At 43.8% G+C, this 20,476-nt stretch overlaps 1 protein-coding gene across 2 annotated transcripts in view; it reads left to right on the forward strand.

Annotated features, from left to right (window-relative positions):
* cntnap5l (contactin associated protein family member 5 like) overlaps positions 1 to 20,476 on the forward strand; it is a 119,209-nt gene that overhangs the window by 90,693 nt on the left and 8,040 nt on the right. For both annotated transcript variants that reach the window (XR_012373244.1, XM_073876173.1), the window contains exons 14-19: positions 502 to 658; positions 979 to 1,106; positions 1,280 to 1,443; positions 8,284 to 8,509; positions 9,369 to 9,605; positions 10,477 to 10,710. Coding sequence is in view for 1 of the 2 variants with exons in the window: in XM_073876173.1 (XP_073732274.1) it covers positions 502 to 658; positions 979 to 1,106; positions 1,280 to 1,443; positions 8,284 to 8,509; positions 9,369 to 9,605; positions 10,477 to 10,710 (1,146 nt within the window). In the remaining variant the exon portion in view is untranslated. The remainder of the gene's footprint in view (positions 1 to 501; positions 659 to 978; positions 1,107 to 1,279; positions 1,444 to 8,283; positions 8,510 to 9,368; positions 9,606 to 10,476; positions 10,711 to 20,476) is intronic.

Here is a 20,476-nt window from a genome sequence, read left to right on the forward strand (position 1 = left end):
GCTGGCACGCTAAATGAATCCATGTGTCTTTTTTTGCATGCTGCTTTAATACTTTTCTGGGTTCGTACGACTTAACTTACTTAACGACCAACTCTTGGCACACGCTGTAGAAATCAGCATCATTTTCATTTGCCAAAACGATAAATCCCTGGTGCACACGATCAACCTTTGATCGTTCTGCACACAAACATTTCTTTTAAACCAACCAAACAGTGCGGCGCTAGACATCTTGCATATCAGATTGCCATTTGTCAAGGGCTTCACTCTTGGCCAGATCGCTACACCGCAGTGATAGCAGATGCCCAGTCACGCACATTGTAGCCGTACCATTACGGCTATTTGACTGACAGGATCCTCAGAGCTCATTACGGATCAGCAGGGGCAGGAGACCAGATGTCGTCATGCATGACTAAACTACATTAGGCTTCAAACTGTGCTGTCATTATTTGCATAATTATTTATTTCTGAAAAGAACAAAGATCACTTTTCCTTCATTTACAGATGGGACGCCTCTGTCTTGGTGGCTGGATAGAGATGGTGTGAAAAGGACATATTGGGGGGGATTTTTGCCTGGGGTCCAGCAGTGTTCCTGTAGCTTGGATGGCAACTGCAGAGACATGAATTATTTCTGCAACTGTGATGCAGACCAGGACACCTGGTAAACCACCATCATTTATCTTCATTTCAGTTTTTTCACTTTTGCAATAGCTTTTTAATAGAGAACGAGATAGATCGAAAAGCTTTAGTCAATTAAAGGCTCACCGAATAGCCGTTATAGCGAACGAGACACTTCCACGGAGCTTAATGTTTCGCCATAGGGCAAGTATTAGCATTTTTTTAGGGAACAAGTGAAGCATGCTCACTTCTCGCAAGGCAATCGTCTACCTTAGAGACAGATTAAAAAGCCTCCCAGCTGCCGGCTCATCCTACCAGTTTGTTCATTACGTACATTCTTTCATTTTCTTTCTCTTTTCACAGGGCAAATGATACCGGCGTGCTGTCTTACAAAGACCATTTACCCCTCAGTGAGATCGCCATTGGAGACACAAACAGGACAAGCTCGCAGGCCGTGCTCCAAATTGGACCGCTGCGTTGCTATGGCGACCGTGGGTGTTTTGTTTACCAAATTTAAAAGGGGATGGGGGGTAATACTGCACTCTACTGAATTCATTTTCATATTTCTGAATACCAAAGAGATGGATCCTTTTTTTATCGAATTCAGTGCGCAATTTGCCTTTCAACATGTTGTATGCTGTTTTTGACTTTTCCTCTTCTACAGGGTTTTTTTGGAACTCAGCATCCTTTTACCAGGAATCTTCATATTTGCACTTCCCTACTCTACAAGCTGAACTGAGCGTCGATATCTCGCTGTTCTTCAAAACCAGTGCTCTCTCAGGGGTCGTCTTGGAGAATCTAGGAGTCAGAGACTTCATTAGACTGGAACTTAGTTGTGAGTGCCTGATCACGGTTATTTGATATTACTAGTAAAACTTTCAAGATGTCAGATAGAATTGTACACTTATTCGAGCATCAAGTATTGGTTAATTAAAGGGAAGATGTGAGGAACTCAGATGCAAAAGCTGCCAAACGCCACCTCTATCAAATAATATTATCGAACGGTCTTGGCACGTATTATTGAAAACTTTCCCTTTGAATCCGCTTAAAGCGATAGTTCAGCGAAAAAAAATTAAATTACCCCATGATTTCCTCACGCTCAAGCCATCCGAGATCTCCATCATTCACAGAAGTAATCCACACGGTTCCAGGGGGTAAATAAAGGTCTTCTGATGGTAATCGATGCGATTTTGTTAGAAAAATATTCATATTTAAAACTTTATAAACTATAATAACTAGCTTCCATTAGCGCTAATGCACAATGCGTAAGATCTGGTGTGAATAGACTCTTTCAAGAACCATGCGTTGTGAGTTGTTTTAGCTACAGATAGCGATAGTACTGTGCAAAAGTCTTAGGCATCCATGCCAGAATTAAATTTGTTGTTTTTGCAATGTTATATTGATCATATTTAATTGTTTCTCAGTCTTTTTAATATAATACATCCAGGAAATACAGGAAATGTGTATGCAGTATTAAAAACTGTATAAAAATGTTAACTTTATGTGTAAACTCCCCTACCACTTGAGCAATAGCAGGAAACTGCAGGATCTCTTACACCTAAATAAAATTAAATCCTAATTTCTAATTATAAAGAAATTTTTATTTTTATTTCATTCTGCTCAAAAATGCTTAAGATGTGTTTAGTGCCAAGAGAGGTTACACTAAACACAGACAATGCTATTTAGTCCTAAAAATGTATTTTTTTGTACATATTTCCTGTATTTTGTATGTCTGGTGGTGGTGGCCTAAGACTTTTGCACAGTACTGTATATCAAAATTAGGGCTGTCCTCGACTAAGGATTTACATATTCGAATCAGAATTGTCGAATCTTTTCATAGTCGACCGATAGTCGAATCATCTATGTGTGCGTGTGCATGGGTTGGGAGGGGGTCAGACCAGGTACAAATTGATAACTTTTATTTTCTTTCACAAGCAGCACACATAAACAACTTTCTGATAGCAGCACACATAAACAACTTTCTGATAAAGTAACCAAAAACTGTCTTTCAAGTGATGAACGAAGACAAAACTGACAATGCATTTATATATTTTTAAGGTAAAATGTAAGGCAACATTTGTTTAATTATTCCTCATAACATTTTAAAGCCACGATCTACAGAACATCACACAAAAAACATTTTGATAACGAAACCTAAAAATATAACAAAGGTGATCCTGCCTTGGAAACCTCGGCTAATTCAGTGTTTTTATTTAATTTGGAGATTAAGCGCGTCAAAGCAGTCATGACCAAAAAAAACAACAAATGAGAAATGACAAATAATTTGTGATTATTACTGCAAATTATAAAAACTAAGCTTTATATACAATTTTGACAAGATAACCATATGTTTTAAATACATTTTAAAAACTTATACCCGTTGAAAACATCCGTTTTTGAATGTTTAGTTTGATGACCTTCTAAATATGAGACCCAGAGCACCTAGCACGTTCGGCTAAATTGCATGCGCAAGCATGGCCAGCACGCAAAAGTGCAAAATCTATACAACGAAAAGCAATCCAAAATGTACAGACTTAAATTAGATCAGAATTTACATTTATAATAATTCAATTTTTTTAATAAAATAAGGTCAGAAGTAACAAAGTGCAGTACAAATGTGCAAAATGCCTCAAGTGTACGGAACAAAACACAAGCCAAATAGGTAACCCAGAGTGATTTATAAATAAAATAAAATGAAGAAATTATTAAAAGAATCAAAAGTATAGCCAGAATTGCCAGCTTTTTCTTTGAAATGTAGAAACAAAGAGGCAATGGTTTATTAACATAGGAACCTCTTATGGACGTGTAGCCCGGTCACAGGGGTTGATGGATTTATTAACGCATTTTAAAAATATTTATTGAAAGCTGATACTTCACATATTATTTGCAGAATTATAATAATATGCTGTATATTAATATATTGGGAGAAAGCTGTTATATGTGAAATCAGAGTTGTGCACAGTGCACCCATATACGGCCAAAATTAAAGGATCCTCATTTCATAACACATCTGCCACGATTCAACTGTGAGATTGGTAGTCGAATCAGGCTTCTCCTATCGATGCATCGAATCTTCGACTATTCGGGGTCAGCCCTAATCAAAATCCTCCGCTATTTTATTTAAAATCCTTGGTTTAGACTATTTATGACTGGTGTTGTTTTGATCTCTTCACGTTCGTCATTACATTACTATGTCACTATGCATTGCACGTCTATGCTGAAGCTCTCTGGTGAATGCGCAATGGCTGCTAACAGAAGCTACTTATTATAGTGTATAAAGTTGTAAATGCGGATATTTTCTTAAAAGTTCACCCATTCAGTTACCCTCAAAAGTCTTTTATTAAACCCCTGAAGCCGTGTTGAATATTTCTGTGAAGGATGGATGCACTTTTTTGTGCTTAAAAGTTGTAGACTCTGTTTCTACCATTATAAAGCTTGAAAGAGTCAGGATATTCACTAAAATAATTTCAAATTGTGACATATGTATTAAAGGTCGACCGATTTTGGCATATTTTAAAATATCGGCTTTGTCCGATTTTGCTGCAAAATTAGGCCGATTAATAGGCAGGCGCATCTGCGGGCACCTAAGCGTTGTTGTAGAACTCGTGACGCAGCCTCTTGCTGCAAGCAAATTGCTCCCTGAGGGTGTGTGTGAGACAGCCGTGCTTTTTTCACAAACAGTTTTAGTAAACAATGGCGGGATCGCGTGAATTAAGCAGCCAGTACAACAGCGCGACGGGCTTATGTCTCGCGGTACACCGTCCGTGCAAAGATTGGGCTCATTTCATGTGATTAATGAGTGATGAGCAGAGCCGCGCGCTCACCCTTTCTGTCTTTAAACGGTCTCTCTACTTTCTCCCTTGCGCATATTACTCAAAACAAAACTGACAAGATGGCGAAAGGTCGGAAGACCAAATCATATCCACTGAGGAAATGTTTTTTGTGTTGTTACAGTAACACTTTGTTTACAGTTTTGCGTTGCTCAGCCTGGATTAGCGCACACAACTCGTCCGATTCGCGAACTGTCTCTTTGAACCGATTCGTTTGAATAAACACTGAACTTGCTTCAGCACAATCAATCACTCATAGCGCCTCAGAAATGAGAAAGTGAATGTGTTTAGAAAGATTTGTCCTAAATAACAGTCTAAACTTAAAAACATAGACTTTTACTATATATGTTAACTTTATGATGAATAAATAATTTATTAGGTCTACCAAAGAAGGATTTTATCCTACAAAGCAAAAAAAGCCATGGTAAAAAACTGATCAAAGATGATGACAGCAGAGTGTCAGGTAAAATCTGTGATAAATGCATGGTGTGGAGTAGGTTGTAAAACTCTTCAGAAAGATCAGTCATAATTACAGTGCATTGAAAATGCGCTGTACTGTTGTTACTGGGCTTTTTATTATTATTATTATTATTATTATTATTCTTCCAACCAAATTTCCGCAATTAATACGGCTCGAACCGTTTAACTTAGAAACTTCATTCAAACTCTCAAACGTGCGGACTATTCGGGAATACTGTGCTATGACTTTTATAAGCGATCGGAGGTACGGTCTTCGCCCCAGGGGCGAAAAAGCAGCCGAAAAATCCCATTGACTTAACATGGAGACAAACTTTGACGATTCGTAGCTCAGACCGAGAATTTCACAGAAACTTGTGACTTGCCACATTTGAAGAGGCTGGCAGGCTCTGTAAGAACATACCTCACAATGGGGTGTAAGTTGTACCCCTGGGGTGTAAGAGGCCCCCAAATTTCCCCATAGACTTATAATGGGGCAGGAATCATGCCCATATAAGGAAATAAAAACGTCCCAGATGGGATATCTTTGCAACGCAGTGTCATAGAGACATGGGGGTGGGCTCATTTTACTCAGGCATCCAATCAGTCCCTTAGGATCCTTATTGAGCTATTAAGCCACGCCCCTAGCAACCATTTTGGGCACCCTAGCAACATTTCCCATAGACTGCCATTATAAAATGCCCAAATGGATATCTTTGCAGCGCAGTGTCACAGAGACATGGGGGTGGGCTCATTTTACTCAGACATTCAATCAGTCTCTCACCATCCTTATTACGGTATTAAGCCATGCCCCTGGCAACCAAATATGAGCAGCCTAGACACAGAATAAACAAAGCCTTATATCTCTGCATCAGAACATCATAGAGACATAGGGGTTGGGTCTTTGGGTCATATTAGCTTCATGCTAGCTTCATGCTAAGTCATACTAGCTTCATGCTAGTTTCATGCTAGCTTTATGCTAATTTCATAATAAATCTTGCTAATTTAATGCTAAATCATGTTAGCTTAATGTTAAATTTTGTTAGCTTCATGTTAAATCATGTTAGCTTCATGCTAATCATATTAGCATCATGTTAGCTTCATGCTAATCATATTAGCATAATGTTAGCTTCATGCTAATCATGCTAGCATCATGCTAGCTTCATGCTAATCATGCTAGCATCATGCTAGCTTCGTGCTAATCATGCTAGCATCATGCTAGCTTCGTGCTAACATCATGTTAGCTTCATGCTAATCATGCTAGCATCATGCTAGCTTCATGCTAATCATGCTAGCATCATGCTAACTTCATGCTAATCATGCTAGCATCATGCTAGCTTCATGCTAATCATGCTAGCATCATGCTAGCTTCATGCTAATCATGCTAGCATCATGCTAACTTCATGCTAATCATGCTAGCATCATGCTAGCTTCATGCTTATCATGCTAACATCATGCTACCATCATGCTAATCATGTTAACATCATGCTAGCTTCATGTTAACATCATGCTAGCTTCATGCTAATCATGCTAGCATCATGCTAGCTTCATGCTAATCATACTAGCATCATGCTAGCTTCATGCTAATCATGCTAACATCATGCTAGCTTCATGCTAATCATGCTACCATCATGCTAGCATCATGCTAATTATGCTAACATCATGCTAGCTTCATGCTAATCATGCTACCATCATGCTAGCATCCTGCTAGCTTCATGCTTATCATGCTAACATCATGCTAACATTATGCTTATCATGTTAACATCATGCTAGCTTCATGCTAATCATGTTAGCATCATGCTAGCATCATGCTAACTTCATGCTAATCATGCTAACATCATGCTAGCTTCATGCTAATCATGCTAGCTTCATGCTAATCATGCTAGCATCATGCTAATCATGCTAACATCATGTTAGCTTCATGCTAATCATGCTAGCATAATGCTAGCGTCATGCTAATCATGCTAGCATCATGCTAGCTTCAATGCTAGTCATGCTAATCATGTTAACATCATGTTAGCTTCATGCTAAATCATGTTAGCTTCATGCTTAATCATGCTAGCTTCATGATTATTCATGCTAGCTTCATGGTAAATTATGCTAACGTCATGCTAAATCATGCTAGCTTCATGATAAATCATGTTAACTTCATGGTAAATCATACTAATGTCATGCTAAATCATGCTAGCTTCATGCTTAATCCTGCTAGCTTCATGCTAAATCATGTTAACTCATGCTTTTTTAAATCATGCTAGCTTTACACTAAAACATGTCAACAGCCAGGTAAACTGCTAGACTAAATTTCTTTAACATTTCTGTCAATCAACTTTTTTTGCATTTTCATGCACTGGTAATTCCTTGGGAATTGCATATCTAGTTTTTTTAAATACTTTGGCTTAAATAGTGACATTTTTACATTTAAAATATCTGCTAATGATGAGGACGTTTTGATTATTATGTACAAATAGAAATATCAGCCATCGGCTGCCCTGATTTCTAAATATCAGAATCGGCATCGGACAGAGAAAAAAACATATCGGTCGACCTCTAATACGTATCTCGATTGGCTTGAGGGTGAGTAAATCATATGGAAATTAATTTTTTTTGCTAAACTATCCCTTTAATCAAGGCCTCGGGTCATTCAGAAATACTGCTTTGTTGGGAGGATCTATTAAGTGTCTGATAAAAAAATTCATTTACAAGAAAACATGTCAGACACACTTAGGGACCAGTCACACCAAAAGCGTTTATGGCAGTTGCGGGCGCCTTTTTTGAATGATATTCTATGGGCAGGGCGCGTTTGCGCGCTGTTTATGCGCGCCGAGCGCCCTGCGGTTTTTTGCCGCCTGCCGCGCACGCGTTTTTGAAGGAGCGCTGAGAGCAGAGAAGCGCCCGACGTCATTCGCGTCTTTGCATTGTCCAATCAAATGAGGGGAGAGGCAGGCCTTACGTTGTGGTGAGGGAAGTTTACAGCTGCTTTGAAGAACCGGACTCCACTCGCTCACTCTCCTGAGTGTTTGTGCACATCTCACCCTCAAACAAGGTCAGAGCAAGCGTCCTCTTTTTAAAGTTTCTGCTATATGACAGTTAACAGCAAAAGAGCGCTCACGCTTCAATATTTGATTGACAAGACAGCTGACTCGGTGGTTGCTTAGCAATATGAAAAGCCGCGTCACACTGCTCTTTTTTTTAAAAAGGCAGTGCGTCGCACCTTGCGTTTGCAAGCGTTTAAAGCGCTTTTGGTGTGACTGGCCCCTTAGAGGGTTTTGCATCTGAACACTTCATATACTATTCCAAGAAACAAGGTTTTTTATAAGAAAAAATCTCTGAGGAGCTTAGTATTGTACAAACTGATCATCATCATATCACTTTCTTTGTCATTCTTAGTTCTCCCTCCACAGTGAACTTCACCTTTGACTTGGGGGATGGAGCTGTAATTCTTACTGTTCGGTCACCTGTGGCCTTAAATGACCGTCAGTGGCATTATGTTCGTGTCGAGCGAAACGTGAGGGAAGCTTCTCTTCAGGTGGACTCGCTGCCCCTGGAGCTAAATGAAGCACCGTCTCAGAGACCCTACCGACTTCAGCTCAGCAGTCAGCTCTTTGTTGGTATGGAAGTCTATATTTAAACAATCACCAAGCATCACCAACAATGTTAGTGGCCATTAGCTAGATGATCAGATGTGATAACTAAGCAGCGCAAAAAGTCATGGTTTCGAACCCAGGAAGCAAGCACACATATAAATACAGTAAGTCGCTTTAGATAAAAGCATCTGCATATATGCATAATGCAAATGCAATGGTGTTTTCTTATATTGGAAAGCTATCCAATTCGTTACACTTGGCCATATAAATTTGTCAAGAAAAATTCAAGAAAAAATTGCTTACCCCATTGGCAGATTTTTTTTGCTTGTTTTATGCACAAAATCACTTAAATTTTATATTTTAGACTTATTTTCTTGGGTCGTTTTGTTCATCAAGAAAAAGCATCTTAATTTAAGAATTTTAAGGTATTTTTTACTGAAAACAAGACAAAAATACTAAGAATTTTTTTTTCTTGAAAATCATTTTTTGCAGTGTGCATCAGCTGTGGTCTTGATCGGTCTTAAAATAAAATTCAGAGTCCTCTTTGTCTGAGACCAAGACAAGACCGAGCAAAAATGTGGTCGATTCCAAAACGAGACCAAGACCTTTAAAAAGTGGTCTTGAGACGGAGACCGGTCTCGAGAACTACAACACTAGTTAACAGCTTAAGAAAAAACTGCAGACACAGAGAGCAACAGATAGATTAAGCTAGAATTCATTTTGATCAATATCATATCTGTATTTCATCAATATAATATCTCATCATATATATCAATATGTGTAATTATGATTATAAAATATACAAATAAATGAAATAACTGTAGTGTAAAGGGCTTGTTTTTATAAATAAGTTGACTATTAATCATTCTAATCTCCCTATTAGGAGGAACATCTTCTAGACAGAGGGGCTTTCTTGGTTGCTTACGTGCCCTCACCATTAATGGAGTAACTCTTGACCTTTATGAGCGAGCAAAGACCACCCCCGGGGTAAATTCAGGTTGTCCGGGTCACTGTAGCAGTGACAGCGTCTGCCATAACGGAGGGAGATGTGTCGAGGAGAGGAACAGGTACACGTGCGACTGCACGCAGACGGCCTTTGATGGACCTCACTGCAGAACAGGTAAGGTTGCTGTTTTTATGATGGCCTATTACCAATCTTTTATTCATAGGTCCTAGTGCACCATTAAAAGAAAGCTAAATGAAATCGACACTCAAGAGGCCCCTGACCGAAGCACACCTAAGATGCTTGTAGTTCATAAATGCCAGAATATTGACACTGTATAGGTGTATAGTGAATTAACTCTGTTGGAGTTGGTTTTAATATTTAATATTTGTTTTAGCTGAGGCTTGGTGTGAGTTAGTGGTAGACTCAAATGGAGCTGCACTGCTCAGGAGGAACTTGACCTAAAATGTGTACAGCGCAGGCATAAAAGTCAGTTCTGTATGCAGTCTATGGAAATTACCCAATGGCTTCTATTTTAGGCAACCTTTCAATGTAATTTCCTATTGGATCAGAAGTGGCGACCTCCAGTTTGACACACGTCCTTGATGGCGTACACAGCTTGAATTCCTTGAGGCTGGCTTGGCAGAAATGCTTTAACTGACAAATGAAATTTAATTACAGCGACCATTGCTCTGACATGTACCCACCCAGCAGCCTGTCAGTCAAATTAGTGATGTAATGGCTTTGTTTCTTTTCAATGCCATGTCACATTGGGTCCCGCTCACGCCACGGCTGCTTACCGTTAACTAGTATAGATGACCAGAAAATGAGAAGAGACAGAAAGAATCAGCAGGAGCACGGTCTCAGCTGTGTTGTGGAGAAAACAAAGTTAATGTTGTTGTTTTTTATGGCTCTAATAATGAAAGATGAGATGTAGAGTTTATTCACTCTTGCTTCACAGTCTGCATTTGCATAGAGATTATGATGTTCTCCATAATGCAACAGTTCGGTTTCAAGGGAATGCTCTGTCTTTCCGTGTCCATCACAGCTTTGGCAGCGTCCTTTGAAAGCGGATCCTCAGTCCTGTTCACTCTCCAGGAGCCATTTTCCGGAATACTGAATGAGGAAGCCAGACGAACTCTAGCCGGATTCCATGATGCAGAAGTTACCAAATCTCAAGAGGAAGTGTCGTTCGGGTTCCTGACGAATCACGCACCAGCGCTGATCCTGACAGCTTACACTCTTGACCTGCACTATATGGCTGTTATGCTAGCATCAAACGGTACCAAGTCATACATTATTATACAATGGGGTTTTGGCTCAATCATTCAAAAAATATTTGAGTTTGATTAATTATATTTTACAGAAGCAACATGCACATCTCTGCTACAAATTTGAAGTTTCTTTCTAGTACTTACCATTCTTGGACAATTACACCAAACGTGACAGAAGTGCAAATGTTACAACTAACTCTATAGGTGGGGTTCATTGTAACAGGCAAGGGGTTAGTTGTAACACTTGCTAAAAATTAGGTTCGCATGCTAATATTTCACAATTTTGTCTATATACTTGAAGTGGATATTGTTTCTATATCTGTCTATAATAGACAGGTATCCACATTGTATTCATTCATCCAGCCCTTTTTTAACAATGGTTTAATTATAAATGGATACAAATGTATAAATATGTGAGAAAAGCAGCACAATTATGACGAAACATTTTTTTTTATATGTGACCCAGTCTGTAATAACCATACTACAGTTTCAAAATCAAATCTGAGATAATGAGCATCAAATAAATTTCACACACGATGTTTGATAAGACAGGCACATTTATTTTGTTGGCAGCCAGCAATCATTCGTGTGTAGCCTATTTAAAACAACGGCAAGAATTACGCTAACGTTAGCGTTTTTCATATCGTAAGTGCTGAGGGGTTAGTTGTAACACAGGGTTACAATTAACCCCGCTGGGTCAAAATATTTTCAAGCCCACCAAAAAAGTTGCTAAAAGCTACATACATATTTCAAAACGATGCTATGTTTTAGTCAACAAGACACTGATTAATATGACATAGCATTGGATTTGGTATCTTACACACCCAACTTAGAAACCGAAAAAAAAAACATATGATGAAAAAAATAACTTGCATACCACCAAAACGTCTCGGTTACGTATGTAACCCTCGTTCCCTGAAGGAAGGGAACGGAGACGTCACGTCGTGACCGACAAATTGGGAACCGCTTCGCGGGTGACCTATCTACTTCGAGAACTATCAGAAACGCCAATGAACTTGGCATGCAGGTATTTGCATAATGCCGGCGCCGCCCCGCCAGGTGCGTATATAAGGCGCAGGTGCATAATACCAAATCAGCTATATTATTGCTGAGAAGCCGAGCAACAGTGCCCGGCCTGAAACAGCAATGGAACAGCAAACTGTGGCGACGGGACGTGACGTCTCCGTTCCCTTCCTTCAGGGAACGAGGGTTACATACGTAACCGAGACGTTCCCTTTCAGTCGGTCACTACGACGTCACGTCGTGACCGACGAATTGGGAATCCCTACCAAAACGCCACTGCAGCTGAACCCTTCCAGTGCCTGCAAAAGCCCTCCGCCCTCCACATAAGGGGCGGAACCTAAGGCGAAATGCAGAAGGCCGGTCACTACCTGTTCCTTAACCCACGATAGTGAAGCAGCGAACTGGGAGAAGCGTCTAAACTGAGCGGAGCTAGAGCACTGCGGAAGCCATCCCCTAAGAAGGTTAAATGGATGACATAAATATATATGAAACAACCGCCAGGTTGCTCAAAAAACAGTCTCTGAACAATACATGGTATGTCGAGAGATGCAGAGCAGGCTCTGCTAAGGAAAAACGTGGAGGATTAGAACCCCACGGACTATACACACAAATGAACCCCACGTAGGGGACAAATGTGGACGCCTAGCCTACACAGGTTTACGGAGAATACATCAGTGATAGGTTGACAGCGGATGCTCCGCAACACCAGCTATCAGGGCGGTGGAGGAGAGGCAAAAACAGTTTTTTAGACGTTTTTGCCCCGATGGCCTTCCATATTGGTGCAAATGTACAGCACCAAAATAGAGGCTCCAAGCCGACACACGAGCCGACCTTCGGCATTCTTAACTAGTTAGTAGAAAGAACCCGAGTGGAAACCGGTTCGACACGAACACTATAGAATCTTGTGAACGTATTAGGAGTCGCCCAGCCTGCAGCTCTACAAATATCTGTTAGCGAGGAACCGCGAGCCAGTGCCCAAGATGATGCCACACTGCGTGTAGAGTGGGCACGTAAATTAAATGGACAAGGCACATTCTGCTTTTGATATGCAAGGGCTATAGTATCCACAATCCAATGGGACATCCTCTGCTTGGTGACAGCTTTTCCTTTCTGCTGACCACCGTAACAAACAAAGAGCTGATCTGAGGTCCTAAAACTTTGCGTCCTGTCTATATACACACGTGGTGCACGAACAGGGCATAACAAAGCCATGGCTGGGTCTGCCTCCTCCAAAGGCAGTGCTTGGAGATTCACCACTTGATCTCTAAAAGGAGTGGTGGGAACTTTGGGCACAAAGCCGGGCCGGGGTCTCAGTGTCAGGCTGGATGCAGCCGGCCCGAACTGAAGGCATGATTCATCGACCGAAAATGCATGAATATCCCCTATCCTCTTAACAGAAGCCAAAGCAAGGAGAGTTAATGTTTTCATTGTAAGAAATTTAACACTCACACTATGCAGAGGCTCAAATGGGGCTTCCTGGAGTGATTTCAGCACCAAGGACAGGTCCCAAGGAGGAATAGAGGGAGGACGCGAAGGATTCAGTCTTCGAGCGCCTCTGAGAAATCTAATGACTAGGTCGTGCTGACCCACTGTTCTACCGTTTACGGGTGAATGGTGAGCTGATATCGCAGCGATATCGACCTTAACAGTTGATAGTGACAGCCTATTCTGCAAACGACGCTGGAGATATAAAAGCACAACACTAATCGGGCATTCTCGGGGGTTTTCACTTCGGGAAGAACACCAGTCGACAAACAGGTTCCATTTAAGCGCGTAAGCCTGTCTCGTAGACGGCGCTCGCGCAGCAGCAATAGTGTTAGATACCTCTTGCGGTAAATCACTCATATCCTCCGTGCCCCGTCCAGAGACCACACATGGAGGTTCCACAGGTTGGGGCGCGGGTGCCATAATGTGCCCTCTTGTTGAGAAAGAAGGTCCTTCCTCAGGGGAATCTTCCACGGAGGGGCTGTCGCGAGGAGAGAGAGTTCTGGAAACCAACTCCTGGTTGTCCAATACGGTGCCACCAACAGCACGCTCTCCTCGTCCTCCCGGATTTTGCATAAGGTTTGCGCAATGAGGCTCACCGGAGGGAACGCGTATTTGCGCATGTTTCGCGGCCAGCTGTGGGCCAATGCATCCACGCCGAGCGAGTCGTCGGCTAGTGAATAGAACAGGCGACAGTGGGTCGTCTCTGGGGAAGCAAACAGATCTATCTGCGCTTTGCCGAAACGTCTCCAAATTTGCTGAACCGCAATGGGGTGGAGTCGCCATTCGCCGGGACGCGCAGCCCGAGAGAGCGCATCCGCCTCTACATTGAGCGTGCCCGGGATGTAAATGGCACGAAGAGACCTCAAATTCTTCTGACTCCAAGTGAGGAGGTGACGGGCGAGATGCGACAGGTGACGCGAGCGTAAACCGCCTTGACGATTGATGTACGCCACGGTCGCAGTGTTGTCTGTTCGAACTAATACATCTTTGCCCCGTAACTCGTTGCTGAAACGGACGAGCGCAAGATATACAGCCCACATTTCCCGGCAGTTTATGTGCCAATGCAGCTGGGGTGTCGTCCAGACCCCCGAAGCCGCAAGCCCATCGTACGTGGCCCCCCACCCCGTGTCTGACGCATCTGTGCAGACTATCGCATGCCTGGAGACCTGTCTCAGAGGCACACCGGCTCGGAGAAACGCACGGTCTAACCACGGAGTGAAAGTGCGACGACACGCAGGTGTAATGATAACATGGTGAATGCCGCGCAGCCACGCTCTCCTCGGGACTCGATCGTGAAGCCAATGCTGAAGCGGTCGCATATGAAGCAGTCCGAGCGGAGTTACAGCTGCGGCTGCTGCCATATGCCCCAAAAGCTTCTGAAATTGTTTCAGCGGGACCGCGCTCTTGCTCTTGAATGTATTCAGGCAAGTCAAAATCGACTGTACACGCGCTTCTGTTAGACGAGCTGTCAAATCGATCGAGTCCAGTTCCATACCGAGAAAAGAGATTCTCTGCACGGGGCAAAGCTTGCTCTTTTCCCAGTTGACCCGAAGACCCAAACGAGCGAGGTGTTTTAAAGTTAAATCTCTGTGATCGCACAGCGTCTGACGTGTTTGAGCTATTATTAGCCAATCGTCCAGATACGCGAGAATGCGCACACCTCTCTCTCTCAGGGGTTTTAAAGCCCCCTCCACTACTTTGGTGAATACACGGGGCGACAGAGAGAGCCCGATTGGGAGGACTTTGTACTGGTATGCTCGCCCCTCGAACGCAAAGCGGAGAAACGCCCTGTGTCGGGGGAGAATCGATACGTGAAAGTACGCGTCCTTCAGGTCGATAGATGCGAACCAATCGTTTGGACGAATGCATGGAAATATGCGTTTGGGCGTCAGCATTTTGAACGGCATTCTGTGAAGTGCACGGTTCAGCGAACGCAGGTCCAGGATCGGTCGCAAGACGCCGCTTTTCTTGGGTACAATAAAGTAAGGGCTGTAAAACCCCGACCTCATCTCGGCTGGAGGGACCGGCTGGATCGCGTCTTTCGCCAATAAGACAGCGATCTCCGCACGGAGGACGTGCGCATCGGCAGCTCTCACCGTAGTGAAACGAACGCCGGAGAATTTGGGGGGACGCCGGGCAAATTGGATCGCATAGCCGAGACGAATCGTGCGTAAAAGCCAACGCGACGGGCTGGCAAGCTGTTCCCACGCCCCCAGATACCGTGCGAGGGGGACTAAAGGCACGATCGGTGTACCCGCGGCGGGCGCAACGGAGGTGATCGCCGGTGTGTGCGTAACGGCCGCACCGACAGCAGTGTTGTGCGTGATAACACTCAGCTGAGTCCGTTGCTGGGTGGTTGAGTAAGGGAGGCTCTGCTGAAGACACCTCACACCACTCGATGCACCCTCTGGTGAAGGAGGAGGGAGACGATGGGTTATGAGCTCGTAGCTGTCTCCTACCGCCTGAGAAGTCTGAGAGCGCGGTGGGGTTATGAGCCCGTGCGCCGCTCTCGTTCTCCTCTGATGAGTCGGAGAACGAGGGGGGGTTATGAGCCCGCTCGTGTCTCCGGCGCTCATCTGAAGACCTAGAGATGGAAGTGGAATTCGCTCTTTTTGTGAATTTGTGGGTGCCGACTGAAAAGTCGGCGGAACAGAAAAATGAAACAAAAGATTCCCCAACCGGCCCTCCTCCGGTGGGGGGAGTGGTGCCTTCACCATCTCCCGAAGAGCGATCCCCTCCATCTCTAGGTCGCCCGTCTCAGGGCCGCTTAGATCTTCTTTTACAACCCTTTGAAGCGGGCTGAGCGGGCGGGGCAGGCTGCTGACGACCGGATCCTCGCTTCTTAGGAGAGCCCCGGGGAGGAACGGAGGCGGCTGCCGCAGGACGCCCTCGGCGAGGAGCAGGCTGAGGCGCCAACGTGGATGGGGCAGGCGCAGGACGCTTCCGACGTGGCATGATCTGAGCGATGGCCTCAGTCTGCTTCTTGGCCGCGGAGAATTGCTGCGCAAACTCCTCGACCGTCTCACCGAACAGGCCGGTCTGGGAAACCGGAGCATTCAGGAGCCGGGTTTTATCGGCGTCCTTCATGTCCGCCAGACACAGCCAGAGATGGCGTTCCTGGACTACCAGGGTAGACATCGCACGCCCGACGGCAAGTGCGGTGACCTTGGTCGCACGAAGCACCAGATCTGTAGCCGCACGTAGTTCAGAGAACTCCGCCGAGTCGTGACCTCCCGCGTGCAGATCCCTCAGAGCCTTAGCCTGGTGAACCTGCAGCAATGCCATGGCATGCAGGGCAGAGGCTGCCTCCCCACAAGACTTGTAAGCAGCACCGGACAGCGCCGAAGACTGCTTACAGGCCCGTGAGGGGAGAGTAGGCTGGTCCCGCCAGGAGGAAGCGACACCGGCCGGACACAACTGCATCGCGACCGGTCGCTCCACTGACGGGATACCAGTGTACCCCTTGGCATCTCCACCCTCGAGAGAGGTGAGAGGTGAAGGCTGATACGGCCGGTTCCGGGCGGAAAACGGGGTTTTCCACGACCGCGTCAGCTCTTCATGCACCTCGGGGAAGAAAGGCACCGGGGGCGAGGACTGAGAAGCCCTGGCACCCCCGAAGAACCAATCATCGAGGCGGGACGGTTCAGGTGGGGGAGGTTTAGTCCACTCCAAGCCGACCGCCTCCGCCGCCCGAGCGAGCATGGCTGCCATCTCAGGGTCGAACGCAGAACCCGCAACCTGGCCCGAAGGCGGGAGCGGATCCGGATCGACGTCCGAGGCTGACAACCCCCCCTCCGACGTTGCGGTGGACATCGCGTCAGGTGGAGGCTCGACAGAGCGCGAGGACACCGTAGAACACGGGCCGCTCGTCTCCATCGGGACCTCCGCTGGCAACGGATCAGGGCGCTGGGAGCTACTGGATGAACCAGCAGACCGACCCAGCACCGTTATACGGAGGTCATCCTTCGCAAGTTTGGTAGCTGCGCCCTTAGCAGCACCAGACTGGGAAGGCGGGAGCCGTTGCCGGAGGAACGACACCCGTCTCCGCAAATCCGCCATAGTCATGCCCTCACAGATGGGGCATGAGCTATCACGCAACGCTGCCTCTGCGTGCTGGAGCCCCAGACACGAAAGACAACGCTTGTGGCCATCCTGGGGGGCGATGAACACACCGCATCCAGAAACGGAGCACGGACGGAAATCCATCTTTAAAAAGACGACCCCGACCGTGACACGAATGAGTGGCTGTCTTTAAAAAGACACAAAGCTCAAACGTGCTGCTCTTTCAGGGAAATCACTCTTTTGTGCGAGCTGGTGAAACACACAGGGAGAGGCAAACGCACTCACTCGAACTCAAGTCCTAAAAAAAGAGACAGAGAGAGAGAGAAAGGGTGGAGAAAACACTGCGAGCCTCCGCTGAGGTGTCTTTGCCCAACCAACTTCAGCAAGCTGAGACTTTTCTTCCCAGAACAGGATCTACGAAGATCAGTTTTTAGAATAGCTTCTCGTGAGCAGATGTCTGCCGGCTTCGAAGCAATAAAGCTGATTTGGTATTATGCACCTGCGCCTTATATACGCACCTGGCGGGGCGGCGCCGGCATTATGCAAATACCTGCATGCCAAGTTCATTGGCGTTTCTGATAGTTCTCGAGGTAGATAGGTCACCCGCGAAGCGGGTCCCAATTCGGGCAAAAACGAACGCGGGGTTAGTTGTAACACGGACTGTTTACATTGTAGCGTTTTGTTTTTCCGGTATTTTTTCACGCTGCCAAAAGAAGATCTCCCGCAAATTATTGGAAATGTATACTGTTTTTCCAGAGAGTTATTGATGAACGAGTGTTCCCTTTCAGTCGGTCACTACGATGTCACGTCGTGACCGACTGAAAGGGAACACTCGTTCATCAATAACTCTCTGGAAAAACAGTATACATTTCCAATAATTTGCGGGAGATCGTCTTTTGGCAGCGTGAAAAAATACCGGAAAAACAAAACGCTACAATGTAAACAGTCCGTGTTACAACTAGGGATGCTCCGATCAGGATTTTTGCAGCCGATACCGATCACCGATTTGTAATCTTCGTGATCGGCCGATACCGATTCCGATTTTTTTTAAAGCTGATATGCAAGCTCTATGAGGACTGTAACTGTTACAATCTTTCTAAATAAAATAATACCACGGATGTTGCCTTTGTTATATTACTTGCAGTAATTAGGTATATTACTGTTTTAATAGAGACTCAAATAAATAAGCACAACAAATATTTATTCTGCAAAGAGAAATTTAATATGGCTTTAAAATGGCTTATGTCTCCTAAAAGTACTGAAAATAAAACACTTCACAGTCTTTACTGTATTAATTAAATATACACGCATTCGTATGAAGTATAAAAATTCTTTAGTCAAGAGCAGAGAGTGATTTTATTGAGAAATGAATTAGGTTACTGTAGCTTTAAGACTTGACAGAGATCGCTCTGTTCACGTGCTCTGATGACAGGCTGCTGTGTGTGTGGGCGGCGGCTGAACGCAGACAAGCAGCTGTGAGGAAAATAAAAGTTTAAACGCTCAAAACTTTAAGACGCATGCAAATAAGAAACTTTTGGCATGAGGATGCAATTGTCCGTGATAGATATGTGTTGTATACGCTGTTTGATGGGGATGTGAAGACGCCTCGCGCTGTTTACCGGAGCGCTGTTTACCGGAGCGCGTAGAAAATACGCATATCTCTGTAAAGGCAAAGAGAGACATACAAATCTGCACGCTGCACATGAGCAACAGGTTGTAAAAATGCTCGCGCTACGTAAAAAATGTCTTTAATTGCAGCCGCATTCAGGATCCTTTTGATGACAAAAGTAAACAGAAAGATCGGTTTATGAGATCGGCAGATTTAGCGAGCACCGATCGAGTCATTTAATGCCATTATCGACCGATACCGATCGGCGGCCGATCGATCGGAGCATCCCTAGTTACAACTAATCCCGCGTTCGTTTTTGCCCCGCGCACCCCTACAGCACATTAGTGTTTATTCTTTAAGAATTATGCAAGAAGAACATTCTGGTATCTTTTTTCCTTTTTGTAGATTGTCGGCTCCTGGTACTGTTTTGCTTTCACTGTATAAAAAGTGAATATTGTTAAAAATATTATAATCTGTGCTCCACACAGGAAAGTCAAACAGGTTTGAAATTACTTGATGGATGAGTAAATCATGACAGAATTTTCATTTTTGGATGAACTACTACCTTAATTCATCCATCATTCATTTAGAAATGAAAACCAAATATATTTGCAGACTAGATTTTTGTGTCAAAATGTCATTTATCAAAATTTCTCTTTCACTCCAATACAAGAAGCCAAAAATAGATCGACCATGTTTTTAATCTCACATCTTGCAAATTTCCTGCTGTCAGCCTTTATATTCATACCTAAAGCACCAAAACTAATGATATACAAACACACTGTTCTCGCTTTAGCACATGTCTCTCACACATCTTAAATAAAGAACACATGCCAGCTTAGCTAAAAGCTGTTTCTATTGTCTGCCGTCACCATTTACTCTGGGTTTCACGCCTCTCAAGGTTTTTTTGGCTGGCGGAAAAGAATTTGACACCATCTCATCAAGAAAGCGTATGATTGACTAACTTGTCTCGCAATGGCAGACATTGCACTTTGACATACGGTGTAGGAATAAAAGAGGAAAGGGGTGGAAAGTGCTAGAAGCTTTAAAAAGAGGAAATAGGGAGGTGATGAAGAGAAATAAGAGGTAAAGTACTCCATGATTAGGAATTATTTAAATAAATATCAGAAACATGCAAAACCTATAAAAAGTGGAGGATGACAGGAGAGGACAAGCAGAGGAGGAAAACTTGTTGAACCTTGCAAGACAGGTCTAACCGCAGGTGGCACCATAAAGGGGTGATTCTCACGAAAACTTGGTTTTAAAAATGTCAAGCATGAAAATGTAAAATTTGCTTAAATTTACTTTTTTCCCACCAGACATTGAAAAACAAAGTCTGGAGTAAATGGGAACATTAATTTAAAAACTTTTACTTATCATTTAACACTTTTTGTAACATAATTAAAAAAATTAGTCCTAAAAAATCTCATTACCGCAACAGTCAAAAAACATCAACACTGACATATTTTTAAAATGACATGACAAACCTGAAAGAACATAATTTGGAGATTCTGTACATGCATTAAAAATCAAAGTATTATGCTTCTATTAATTAAATTAACATTTAATAAGCATCTGTTGCGGTAATGATA

Source organism: Misgurnus anguillicaudatus, chromosome 14 (assembly GCF_027580225.2).
Source record: "Misgurnus anguillicaudatus chromosome 14, ASM2758022v2, whole genome shotgun sequence".
Lineage (NCBI taxonomy): Eukaryota > Metazoa > Chordata > Actinopteri > Cypriniformes > Cobitidae > Misgurnus > Misgurnus anguillicaudatus.